The sequence below is a fragment of the Gossypium hirsutum genome, chromosome A07 (genome assembly GCF_007990345.1).
Source record: "Gossypium hirsutum isolate 1008001.06 chromosome A07, Gossypium_hirsutum_v2.1, whole genome shotgun sequence".
Lineage (NCBI taxonomy): Eukaryota > Viridiplantae > Streptophyta > Magnoliopsida > Malvales > Malvaceae > Gossypium > Gossypium hirsutum.
In genome coordinates, this window is record NC_053430.1 from 2,372,578 (window position 1) to 2,385,085 (window position 12,508).

General features: G+C 30.8%; 2 protein-coding genes across 3 annotated transcripts; one reads left to right on the top strand and one right to left on the bottom strand.

Annotated features, from left to right (window-relative positions):
* Window positions 1-876: 876 nt before the first annotated feature.
* On the bottom strand, window positions 877-3,888 carry LOC107929875 (uncharacterized protein At4g33100). 2 transcript variants are annotated; one of them, XM_016861407.2, is made up of 4 exons: window positions 3,719-3,888; window positions 3,543-3,627; window positions 3,327-3,445; window positions 877-1,194 (listed from the first exon to the last, which is right to left on the bottom strand). In XM_016861407.2, the coding sequence occupies exons 1-3, from the start codon at window positions 3,811-3,813 to the stop codon at window positions 3,338-3,340; spliced, it is 288 nt and encodes a 95-aa protein (XP_016716896.1). In that variant the 5' UTR covers window positions 3,814-3,888; the 3' UTR covers window positions 877-1,194; window positions 3,327-3,337. The 2 variants fall into 2 exon arrangements, with proteins under 2 accessions (XP_016716896.1, XP_016716897.1); XM_016861408.2 differs by having other exon boundaries at window positions 3,305-3,445.
* A 1,742-nt stretch (window positions 3,889-5,630) lies between these two features.
* On the top strand, window positions 5,631-11,894 carry LOC107929927 (aminopeptidase M1). Its single transcript, XM_016861471.2, has 19 exons — window positions 5,631-5,899; window positions 7,107-7,252; window positions 7,339-7,441; window positions 7,540-7,726; window positions 7,869-7,962; window positions 8,113-8,266; window positions 8,355-8,459; window positions 8,541-8,657; window positions 8,763-8,876; window positions 9,201-9,383; window positions 9,567-9,843; window positions 9,921-10,042; window positions 10,124-10,221; window positions 10,508-10,685; window positions 10,778-10,892; window positions 10,972-11,039; window positions 11,143-11,217; window positions 11,331-11,408; window positions 11,542-11,894. The coding sequence occupies exons 1-19, from the start codon at window positions 5,684-5,686 to the stop codon at window positions 11,725-11,727; spliced, it is 2,616 nt and encodes an 871-aa protein (XP_016716960.2). The 5' UTR covers window positions 5,631-5,683; the 3' UTR covers window positions 11,728-11,894.
* The last annotated feature ends 614 nt before the right edge of the window (window positions 11,895-12,508 follow it).

Below are 12,508 nucleotides of genomic sequence, written 5' to 3' on the forward strand. Positions count from 1 at the left end.
TTGTTGACTTGACATATAAAATAAATAGTGTGATGTTAATATAAAGTATACCATATTGCCATGTGAATTGTCATGTTAACATCGTTAAAAATTAATATTTTAATCAGTATTTTTATTAAAAATAATTTGACTCTTTTTAAAATGTTAATGATAAAATTTAACTAAAAACATAATATCAAATTAATTAAAATATAAACATTAAGAATTAAATTTATTATTTTACCTATTTTAATTTATAAAGGAACCCGACCATTCCATTATAGGCTATTGTCTCTCATATTTATTATCTATTGATTAGATATTTCTGATCCATTTCACCCAGTTTTTTTATTAATTTTTAAATGAGTTAATAATTTATTAGATATTTTTTAATGTGATATTGTAAGCTTTTTCTTTTTCTAACATAATATTTGTATTTTATAAAAATTATATATTTTGGTGCTTAAAATAATGGTTAAATTTTTAATGTTTAATTCAAATTTTAAAGTAAATTTAAAAAGAATTTATAATTAACTAATAATATTAATAATTAATTTCCATTAAATTAATTCTACTTTATCACGATACTTTTGGAAAACCCTTTTAAAAAATAATATTAATTTAGTTCTCAACCAATTTTTTAGCTTCATTCAAGTGATCCATATCGATTTATAAGTCAATCGATCTGACGCCTCTCTTAGATTGATACCTTGACTAATTCCCGATTCAATCAATTGATCTAATGCCTCTTTTAAATTGATACCTTGACTAATTCTCAATTCAATTGGCAAGTTCGATTCAAACGACCATCATAATGATAATTATACCTTTGCTAGGTTTTAATAAGGGAAATGATGTATAACAATGGAAAGAAAAATTAAATTTAGGAAAACATACTTCGTGTCGAAGCTTATGAAAAGATATCAAATAAATGTTCAATGTCTATGAACACTAATGAGTTTTTCTACTGTTCTACATAAAAAATCAACACATTCTGACTAGTATTTCAACTATAAGCTTTCACTTTTCACTTCTTCTTATCAAGTCCCTATCAACCAAGATGCTCCATATAGTACAAATTATATAATGACAGACTAGTAACTAAGCTTTGAACAGAGAATCGTTAGTTTTATGTGAGTACCGGTGTCGTTAAAATCTGCAGCCAAGACGAGTTGTTCTTTGAAACTAGCTGTAACAATGACATCCGTCGATTGCCTGCAGAAACAAAAACAATCATCGTATTATCCATAATATCTCCACTTAGAAACTATAAAGGAATGCAATGCATGGTGGAAAATAGGAATCAGATCCAATTACCACTCAGTAAAGATTATAGTCATATCCACACAATGGTGATCCACTTAGAAACTACAACATCAAAAGAATGCAATGCATACTGGAAAATAGAAAAACGGATTCTGAAACATGCTTTCCACTATATGCTGATGCCTTTAGATAAAGAGATATCACTTAAAATCAACAGATATATAGGATGAAACATGAGATCAAGGGTGGTAAAAGTACCATAGAGGCTTTTATATTAGGAGATAAATTGTATTTTGTCCCTTCTACTAAAAAATGAGCAAATTAGTTCCTACACGTTAGATCAAAAAGCAAACCGGTTGGTTTTATACGACAACATGAGGTACACATGACACATCAGATGTAATTGTTTGGTTTTTCTATCAGCTACACTAGTTTTTAACAATAGAAATGGATGAAATTTTTTAACAAAAATACCCAGTTTGCTCTTTAATCTAATGTACAGGGAATAATTTGTTCATTTTCTAAGTAAAGGGAGCAAAATGCGATCTGACTCCTAGTACAGAGACCTCCATGGTACTTTTACCAATCAAGGGCTTGTCCACAACACAAAATTGAATTTCAGCAAAATCAGAACAATACATTGTAGCATGGAGAAGAAGCAATACTTTTATTGCTACTTCAATGTAGCCTGTGATGTTATGAGGACTGACTGAACTAATGACCATAGAATGATACAAACATCATAGGTTTTCTGCAGTGAAACCCACATAAATAAAGTATTGATTCTATGTGGTAAGGATTGAAACAAGTTGCATGTATCAGTAAATTAGATGATCAGACATTGTTAAAAATAAAGAACCGGTTTTCTTAGTCCATGATCCTCTTGTTTCGCTAACAGTATGTAAATAAACTATTTCGAACAAGAAAAAGAGAAAATTGTATACTGTCAAAGCATCAAATATAAGCTCCTTTCAATAAATAGACTATCCACAGTTTCCAACCGAATTACTTGTATTATATATCACAATTTTTGGAGTAATGAACCTTCCCTTATGGAACACATGGATCAATGTTTCTTTTCGCAGTTTTGTCTAATAAATGCATTAGCAACAATGTTACATATGGTTTATCTAAATATGTAAAAATCACCCTAACAATAAGGGTAAAAGTACCATAGAAGCCCCTGTACTAGGACTCAGATTACATTTTTCCCCCTCTACTAAAATAATGAAAAAATAAGTTCTTGTACATTAAATAAAAAAGCAAACCAGTCCTTCTATTAAAATTTCCATCCATTTCTACTATTAAAAACTGGTTCTTGTACATTAGCACGAGGTACACATGGCACATCACTTGTCACTATCTAGTTATTCAGTCATCTTCAACAGTTTTTAACAGTACAAATAGATGAATTTTTTAACAAAAATGACCAATTTACTCTTTAATTTAAAGTACAAGAACTAATTTGCCTATTTTATAAGTAGAAGAGGCAAAATACAATTTGACTTCTTGTACAGGCAATTTGACTTCTTGTACAGGACCTACATGGTAGTTTTACCTAACAACAAAATATACCCCCCAATCTCCTGCGGCATCAGCTAGGTAAACCATAATGTTTATTAGGTCATCTACTAAAAATTAACAAATTATTCCTTACAAGTTAGATTAAAAAGTAAATTGATCATTCTATTAAAATTTTTATCAATTTCTACTATTACAAACTGATCCTTGTACATTAACATGAGTTACACATGGCACATCACTTATCCTTATCTAGTTATTAAGTCATCTACATCAATTTTCAACTGTACAGACACAGATGAAATTTTCAACCAAAAAGATCTATTTGCTCTTTGATTTAATGGACAAGTACTAATTTGCTATTTTTTAATAGAGTAGCAATTTACTATTTTTTAATAGAGTAGCAAAATGCAATATGAATACTAAGGGGTACCTTTACCTAGCAACAAGATATACCCCAATCTCCTACAGAATCAGCTAGGTAAACCACAATGTTTCTTAAACATAAGCTAATGAATGTATACACACACATACATACATATACAATTAATCTTGTTAACCTTTTTTGACACTATTTAGCAGAATTCTCAACTGGGTTTTCCTTCCCCTCTTGAAAAACGAAACCAAAAGCAGCTTCAGCTTCTAAGAACCGACTAAGATGCTTGTCGTCCAGATGTTCCTTTTCCAAACAAAAAAAAACCCAATCAATCAATCAAAAAACAAAGTAATCCATAGGGAAAATTAAAAAAAAGAAGAAGGTTAAGATGGGACTTTACAGAGAGACAATCTCTGTATTTTTGCCACTCGGAAACACATTCCTCTTTATCCCAATGACCCTTTACAAATTTCTCAGAGTACCACCTGCAAATGAGATAAATATGTAAAGAATAGGTGGGGATTAAGAGGGGTTTTAGAGAAAAAAAAAAGAAAAAAAAAGGAAGGATGAACAAACTGGTTGAAGCAATTGTGGTAAGCAGATCGGAGATGGGCACAAGGTGATGTTGAAGTAGAACTGTTTTTCTTGTCTCTCTTGCTTGCTGCTCCCATCTCACTTGCCTGCTAAATGTACCTCTCCGTACAACGATTCGGCTAATGAACGGGTCAAAGCTTATATCCCTTCTGTTTTATTTTTATAGGTTAAAATGTCTCATAAATCCATCTACTCTTCTTAAATTTAGAATTTAATGCTCATATTTTCATTTGTAAGATTTTAGTACCTAATCTTAATTTTTATTTTGTTATTAAAAATTTAATAATTGCATGAATTTTATAATTAAAAATGTGATTTATACATCATTATTATTTTATACGTGAAGAATCAAATTAAAATATATTATAATTTTTTGGACTCTTCATAAATTTAAATTTTAAACTATGTATTTTTTAAAAATTTAATCTTTTTATTTTCAGATTTCACTTAAGTTCAATTGTTAATGTTATTTTTTTTTAAATTTATAGGTGTGACATTTTAAAATTAGTTAAACGAATTAACCGAATAATAAAACATATAAAAATGATAACTTTCATTTGGCCGAATTATTTGAATTAAAACAATATATAATTTATATTATTAATTATTAAATTCGATTAACAAATACCTAAATTTCTAAAAAAATTATTAAATAACCAAATTAGATCAATTCGATCGATTAATTCAGTTTTAACTGAAACATGATAAAACAAAATAATTATGATCAACGTTGATGTTATTGCTAATTTTCACATTAATCATCCATTATTTTTAAAATAACATCATCCATTATTTTAAAAAGAACATAATGTAATTTATACGGTCTATATTGCTTATATAATATCATATAGAAATACATGGTTGTCCATCAAATTAAGAAAGCAATTGTTTTTCTTAAAACAATTTGATAATAATAAAACCTAAAAAGTGATACTTTTTCTCTAAGTTAAGCATCCAATACTAAAGGAATTTAGAGTGTACTACCCTCATCCCATTTCCAAGATTCCCATATTTCTTTAACTTAGAGCTTCGTCTAATTTTGCAACTTATTTGAAAGAAATAATATTAGTTTTTTTTAAAGTACAATTAAATAACTATATTAATAATTTCGACTAAAATTTACTATTACAAGATTCAATTTTAACATTTTTTAAAGTAAAGTTAAATATATTTATCATTTATTTAATCTTTATTTTTTTACCAAATATACTATGTAATTATATTTTTTCCGAATTTTCTTTTTTCCAATTTTCAAATTCTTTAATCGACATACAAAGCAATCAAATTAAAATAAATAATTATATTTAGATTTTATTATACGCAAGACGTGAGTGAAAAAAAATATTTTATGTTAAAAATTATATATATTTTAAAATTTAGTTAATAATGAATATAAATTGAGTGGTGATTAACTTATATTTTAATGTTATATCGAACACATGTTTGATAATTAAATTTGTAATTTTTAATTCTTTTATTTAAAAATGATATAAAAATGTGAAAAGACGAAAGTGTTACTACAATAGCATTAATTATAATTCAAAAAACAATATTCTTGTAATTTTATCATTAAGTTAATAATCCGCTGGTAATACTAATTTAAATGTTTAAATAATAGTATAAATATTAATAATTATTTAAGAATTTTAGAATGTTTTCATTTAAAAAAAATCACAAGTAAATTAGTTAGGAATTGATCAATGTATTTTAATGTATATCAATTTAATAAAATTTAAAAAGTCAACAGATTTAAAAAAAAAAAAAGAAAAGAAAATCTATGCCTAATGAATGTTTAACATTCTAATTTGCAGATGCAAACAAACGCTGCCGTTTAGGATTCCAACAGTTCGGCTCTTGCAGAGCAAGCTATATAATCCCCACCTCTCTCGTTTACCCTTGTATTTTCGCTCTCAAAGCTAAATCGCCTGAAGTCATCTCTCTCAAACGATGGAAAATTTCAAGGGGCAACCTCGTCTTCCAAAATTCGCGGTACCTAAGCGCTACGATCTCCAGCTGAAGCCTGACCTCTCGGCCTGCAAATTCGCCGGTTCCATCTCGATCGACGTTGACATCGTCGCCGAAACTCGCTTCATCGTCCTCAATGCCGCCGAACTCTCTATCAACCCTGGATCTGTCTCTTTCTCCCCTCGTAACTCTTCTAAGGTCTCCTCGATCATATCTAACTTCTTCTTCGTTGATATTCAATTACCTCGTAACTCTTCATTTCTACATTTCCGCTTTACTTAGTTTAATTTTTGAATTCGAAGTAAGGTTAATAGTATGTTTCAGTTTACTTTTTTTATTCGAAGTAAGATTCTTAGTATGTTTCAGTTTAATTTTCGGATTGCAAGTAAGATTAATAATATGTGTGATTAAATTCCCTTATAGTTAATTTGTATCTTTCCGCTTTATTTAGTTTAATATTTGGATTCGAAGTAAGATTCATAATATATTCCGTTGTTTGATTAAATTGCCTCATAGCACTTCATCTATATTTCCGCTTTACTTAGTTCTATTTTTGGATTCGAAGTAAGATTAATAGTATGTTTCAGTTTACTTTTTGGATTCGAAGTAAGATTTAGAGTATGTTTCGGTTTATATTTGATCAAATTCCTCATAGTTCATTTCTGTATGTATTCGTTATTTAGTTTAATTTTTGGATTTGAAGTAAGATTCATGATATGTTCTTTTGTTTGATTAAGTTATCTCGTAGCTTTACATTTCTACATTTCCTCTTTACTTAATTTAATTTTTTGATTTGATGTAAGATTCATGATATTTTCTTTTGTTTGATTAAATTACCTCATAGCTCTTCGTTTCCATATTTCCTCTTTACTTTGGTGTTCTTTGATAAATTGAAAAATTAATTACTAAATTTAAGTTATAAAATCTGTTTGGTATATTAATTAAAATCAAGTACAAAATATAATTGGATTGTTTGATAAATAGGAATTTTTAAAACTTAAAAGGTAAATCGTTAAAGGGTAATATTAAAAGATTAAAAATAATTGAAAAAAACTCTACATAAGTGATAAGTAGCTCCTTATGTTATCATTTTCAACACTTTTTCATTGAAAAAATTCTATCATTTTGTTCTCTATTATGGATTATCAAACTTGTTTAAAAAATTAAATGACTGAAAATATTAATTTTGGTTGATTTAATTTTTTAATTGGTTATCAAACAAGGCCTTAGCTTAATTTTTGGATTTGAAGTAAGATCCATAATATGTTCTTTTGTTTGATTAAATTACCTCATAGCTCTTCATTTATATATTTCCACTTTAGTTAGTTTAATTTTTTGATTCAAAGATTCTTTTGTTTGATTAAATTTTGGCCAACTTTTTGGAGTGTAACTGATTCTTGAGCAGGTATTTGATCCGAAAAAAGTTGAGTTAGTTGAAGAAGATGAGATTTTGGTATTAGATTTTGCTGAGGCACTTCCTCTGGGTCTAGGAGTTTTGGCTATTGGATTTGAAGGAATTTTAAATGACAGAATGAAAGGTTTCTATAGAAGGTACATGTTTGATGCTTATATGGTACTTATGTTTGAAAGAAAGAAGATTAGAATATGTATCTAATTATGGATATTTTGGCATTCAGTACATACGAGCACAATGGTGAGAAGAAGAATATGGCAGTTACACAGTTTGAGCCAGCTGATGCTAGGCGATCCTTTCCATGTTGGGATGAACCTTCTTTCAAGGTTATTGTTTTAGATATTCTAAAAGCTCATTTTTATTAATTGTTAAGTTTGATCTTGATTTTACTTCCTTTTTTTTTCATTTTAATATGAAATTATAGGCTACGTTTAAGATCACCTTAGATGTGCCATCTGAGCTAGTGGCCCTCTCAAACATGCCAGTCATCGAGGAGAAAGTTAATGGGCCTCTGAAAACTGTTTCTTATCAAGAATCACCAATCATGTCCACTTATTTAGTGGCTTACGTTGTTGGTTTGTTTGATTATGTGGAAGATCACACGTCAGATGGTATGAACAAACTCTGTTAATTATTTCTTGTGATGACAATGCAGTCACAATCTGTGGATTTTTCTCTTATGTGGATTGTTGATGGTGCAGTCATATTCTATTATTTATTGCTTAAAAACTTTTTACCTGTATCTTTGGACAGGGATTAAAGTTCGAGTATATTGTCAAGTTGGGAAGGCAAACCAAGGGGAATTTGCTCTTAAAGTTGCTGTGAGGACGCTTGAGTTGTACAAAGAGTATGTTTTCTCTTCATTTAATTTCCTGCTGATTGATTGCTATTCCCCCAAGTCTTTAAAAACTGGTGGATGCTCTTTCACGTGGATGCTTACTGCTTATGATCTATTTTCTGGATTTTAGTCCTGAATTAATTCAGCTAACTTCTGCAGCTATTTTGCTGTGCCATACCCTCTTCCCAAATTGGATATGATTGCTATTCCTGATTTTGCTGCTGGCGCAATGGAGAATTATGGCTTAGTTACATACCGTGAAACAGCCTTGCTCTATGACGAGCAACATTCTGCAGCTGCCAATAAGCAGAGGGTAATATTTGTAAACCATGTTGGTGTCCTCAGATTATTTTATCCTGCATCTGACAAAGTGTTTGATAATCCTACCTGGTTTCTGGAAGGTTGCAACTGTGGTGGCCCATGAGCTGGCACACCAGTGGTTCGGTAATCTTGTGACAATGGAATGGTGGACTCATTTGTGGCTGAATGAGGGTTTTGCAACATGGGTAAGGCAGTTTTTTTTTCCTTATATTTTCTATTATCAGCTTGTGCCACAAACTGAATTTCTAATGATTACAAATTTCCAGGTAAGCTACTTGGCAACTGATAGCATATTTCCAGAATGGAGAATATGGACTCAGTTTCTTGATGAATTAACCGATGGTCTTAGGTTGGATGGGCTTGCAGAATCCCATCCAATTGAGGTAAATGGATACTTGCATTGTTATACAGTTATTTTTTCTCTATGTTAAGGGTATGACTGACTTGTTTTCTAGAATATTTTAAATTTAAATTATTTTACTTTGCAGGTGGAAATAAATCATGCTGCTGAAATTGATGAAATTTTTGATGCTATAAGTTACAGAAAAGGTGCCTCTGTTATACGCATGCTACAAAGCTATTTAGGTGCTGAATGCTTTCAGGTTGGTCTGGCTTGTTACATGCATTATGATTCTGGTATGAGTTGACTTCCTAATGATTGTGCTAATATTTTGTTCTTATTCTAAATGCATCTTTTGAATCTGTATTAAGACTTCTTGCTAATAAGTATTTCTCTGTAAACATTGAAGGAGAACAAATGATGGAATGTTGATTTTTATTTATTTACTTCATAAATGTGTCTGATGCCATATGTTTATGTGAATCTTCTCACATTTATGAATTTAAATTAGTATCGTTTTTCTTTGACTATTCTAAACTCAAAAGGTTAATTGATTTATTTACATGTGAAATATCCCTGCAATCAGCGGTCACTTGCTTCATATATAAAAAAACATGCATACTCAAATGCGAAGACAGAAGACTTATGGGCTGCACTTGAGGAGGGATCTGGTGAACCAGTGACCAAACTAATGAATACATGGACAAAACAAAAGGGGTATCCGGTTGTCTCTGTCAAATTCAAAGATCAGAAGTTGGAATTTGAGCAGGTTTTATCGTGTTTAGTTCTTTTATGTTTGGTGGATCGGTATGGGGAAATGGGGTTTTCTGTTTAGTTAATACGTCAAAATGATATCCTTCAATTCAAACTCGTTGACCTGTTTCATTTTATGCTGGTTTTATTTTCTGTTGTTATCGTAGCTACTGCTAACAATTGATATAATGAATGGCAGTCACAATTCTTCTCTAGTGGTTGGCTTGGGGATGGGCAGTGGATTGTCCCAATAACATTTTGTTGTGGGTCATATGACAAGAAGAAAAGCTTTTTGTTGCAAACTAAGTCCGAAAATTATGATGTAAAGGAGTTTGCTTCTGATACCAATAAAAGTGCTTGGATAAAGCTTAATGTGGATCAGACTGGTTTCTATAGGGTGAAATATGATGAGGAGCTTGCCGCTAGACTCCGCTATGCTATAGAAAACAAATACTTGACTCCAACTGACAGATTTGGTAATTTGAATATTTTTATGAGATTGCATATTGTTCGAGAATGGTAGAAGAGATAACATTACTTCTTCCTATTACAGGCATTCTTGATGATTCATTTGCACTTTGTATGGCACGCCAGCTGCCTTTGACTTCCTTGCTTACCTTGATGGGTGCCTACAGAGAGGAACTTGACTATACCGTGCTGTCCAACTTGATTAGTGTAATGCTTATTTCTCAATTCTTGTTTTAAAGTTACTTCAATTATGCTCCGAGTCCTGATTCCAGCTCTTGCTTCTCACAGATAACATACAAGGTTGGGAGGATTGCAGCTGATGCAAGACCTGAGCTAATGGACAACATCAATCAATTTTTCATTAACATTTTCCAATATTCTGCTGAGTAAGTTATCTTAAATGTAATTATGGGTTTCCTGGAAATATGGGATACTGTTTGCATGCTGTGGATTAATGATGACTTCCAAGTAGATGTTAATTCTGATCGGGTATAGTAACACACATGGCAATTTTTTAAAAACCAATTGAGAGGCTATTGTCCATTTTATTTGATTCATGGCTTCTTCCTGTGCTTCATCAGCAAATGGAAACTCGGGCTTATTACATCTTTTTTATCTGCATAGATAGCATTCCAAAGTATAAATTAAGTTCCCTGTTTTAACGTCTTATAGGAAGCTCGGTTGGGATGCTACACAAGGTGAGAGTCATCTGGATTCAATGTTGAGAGGAGAAATTTTGACTGCGCTTGCTATGCTTGGACACAAGGAGACATTGAGTGAAGCAAGCAGACGATTTGATGCATTCTTGAAAGACAGAAACACACCACTCCTCCCCCCAGACACAAGAAAGGTAGTTGAGATTACTTTTGATTTTCAAGGGTTAATTCAGACAATTGTCCGCCATTTTTATACCCACCGGTTAACTATTAACTACGGTTTCAGGCAGCATATGTAGCTGTCATGCAGACAGTCACCTCCTCCAATAGAGCTGGTTTTGACTCTCTTTTGAAAATTTATAGAGAGACTGATTTAAGCCAGGAGAAAATCCGCATTTTAGGTACGAAGAATCCTTTTCATTGTGATTCAGATTGTGAGTCAATGAATTTGATGATGATATTACTTCTCACAATTTGTAGGTTCATTGCCATCTTGTCCCGATCAGGGTATAATTCGTGAAGTTCTAAAGTTTTCATTGTCTCCTGAGGTATTCTAACCGTTGAAGAGCAACCTTTTATCCAAATGTAAGTAAAATCTCTAAAATGCAATGTTCTCAACAATAATTTCCTTCCCTTTTTCATTTTGTTCAGGTTCGCAGCCAAGACGCTATGTATGCACTTGCTGTTAGCAAGGAAGGTCGTGAAGTTGCCTGGACTTGGTTCAAGGTAATCTCCTTGGCACAACACGAACAAAATTATTGTTGATTTTTAGTACCCTTTTTCTTTTTATTACCATTTTCTTTCTTCTAAATCCAATCTTTCTGCTAATGGTGATGTAGGAAAACTGGGATCTCATTTTAAAAACCTACGGTAGTGGATTCCTGATAACACGTTTTGTCAGTGCAGTTGTCTCACCGGTTTGTGCCTCTCATTGCGCAACTTAATGATCTGGAATTTGCATTTGCATACTCTTGCTCGTATTCGACCATGTTTAGTTAGCGTAGAGGTGGTTATAAATTACGATATCTGATTGTTTTTGTTTGTAAACAGTTTGCATCATTTGAGAAACTGAAAGAAGTGGAGGAGTTCTTTGCCAACCGGTCAATACCTTCGATTGCAAGGACATTGAAGCAGAGCCTGGAGCGCGTTAACATTAATGCCAACTGGGTTAAGAGCATTCAGGCAGAGGAAAATCTGGGTGAGGCCATACAGGAGTTAGCTTACAGGAAATACTAAGGGATTTGTCTTTGTTTTTTACTAGAGATCTAGTATGGAAAGTAGTTGCGGTGGCTTTTTACTGTTGTTATACTTTTTTACTAAACTGAATACTCTCTAGTAATATCATGAATAATAATCATCCTAATAAAAACAATGCATTAGGCATTAGTTATTTTTAGTTGTTACCTATTGATTTCTTTTTAAATATTAGTGTTGCCTTTTGGATTGGGACTGTCCCACATCTAAATCTGGGATAATTCTAATATTTGCATTTTTCTTAGGTAACGGTGATATGAGATTTTTGACGATTTTATTTTTAATTTCAATTAATGAATTTTATCAACGAAATAATATTTTTTTTTGTTTGAAATACAAAATTTTCGTCATACTGAATATTGAAATTATTTATTTTAAAACTTGTGGTTTGTATTTACCTCCTTAATAGGCCTATAGAAGGTGGAGGATTAATTAGTGAACATATTTTGGCAGGTATTTTGAGAAATTTTAAAAAATTATTTATTTTAATTAATTTTTGTTATTATATATTGAAAATATGGATAAATTTTACTCTTAATTATTGTGATTGAATTTTGTCATTAAATTTTATTTGTTTAATCAAACTTTTTCACTTTTGATTATTTGAAAATGAAATGCAACCCCAAATAGTATTATTTCAAATATTTTATTTTAATAGTTAATAATAAGTTAATAAAATGATTGTAATTTTTATTTATGTTAATTTAGTATTTTTAACTATTAAAATAATATATTTTAAATAATTTTAATTTAATTCTTTTAT

What these genes read in the sequence shown, in the direction of transcription:
- LOC107929875 (XM_016861407.2), bottom strand. Translation starts at nt 3,813, where the DNA reads ATGGGAGCAGCAAGCAAGAGAGACAAGAAAAACAGTTCTACTTCAACA. An exon ending in TACCACAATTGCTTCAACCA is followed by an intron (nt 3,628 to 3,718) that starts GTTTGTTCATCC and finishes TCTCATTTGCAG; the next exon opens with GTGGTACTCTGAGAAATTTG. An exon ending in AATACAGAGATTGTCTCTCT is followed by an intron (nt 3,446 to 3,542) that starts GTAAAGTCCCAT and finishes TGTTTGGAAAAG; the next exon opens with GAACATCTGGACGACAAGCA.
- LOC107929927 (XM_016861471.2), top strand. Translation starts at nt 5,684, where the DNA reads ATGGAAAATTTCAAGGGGCAACCTCGTCTTCCAAAATTCGCGGTACCT. An exon ending in ATGAGGGTTTTGCAACATGG is followed by an intron (nt 8,460 to 8,540) that starts GTAAGGCAGTTT and finishes ACAAATTTCCAG; the next exon opens with GTAAGCTACTTGGCAACTGA. An exon ending in GACTCCAACTGACAGATTTG is followed by an intron (nt 9,844 to 9,920) that starts GTAATTTGAATA and finishes TTCCTATTACAG; the next exon opens with GCATTCTTGATGATTCATTT.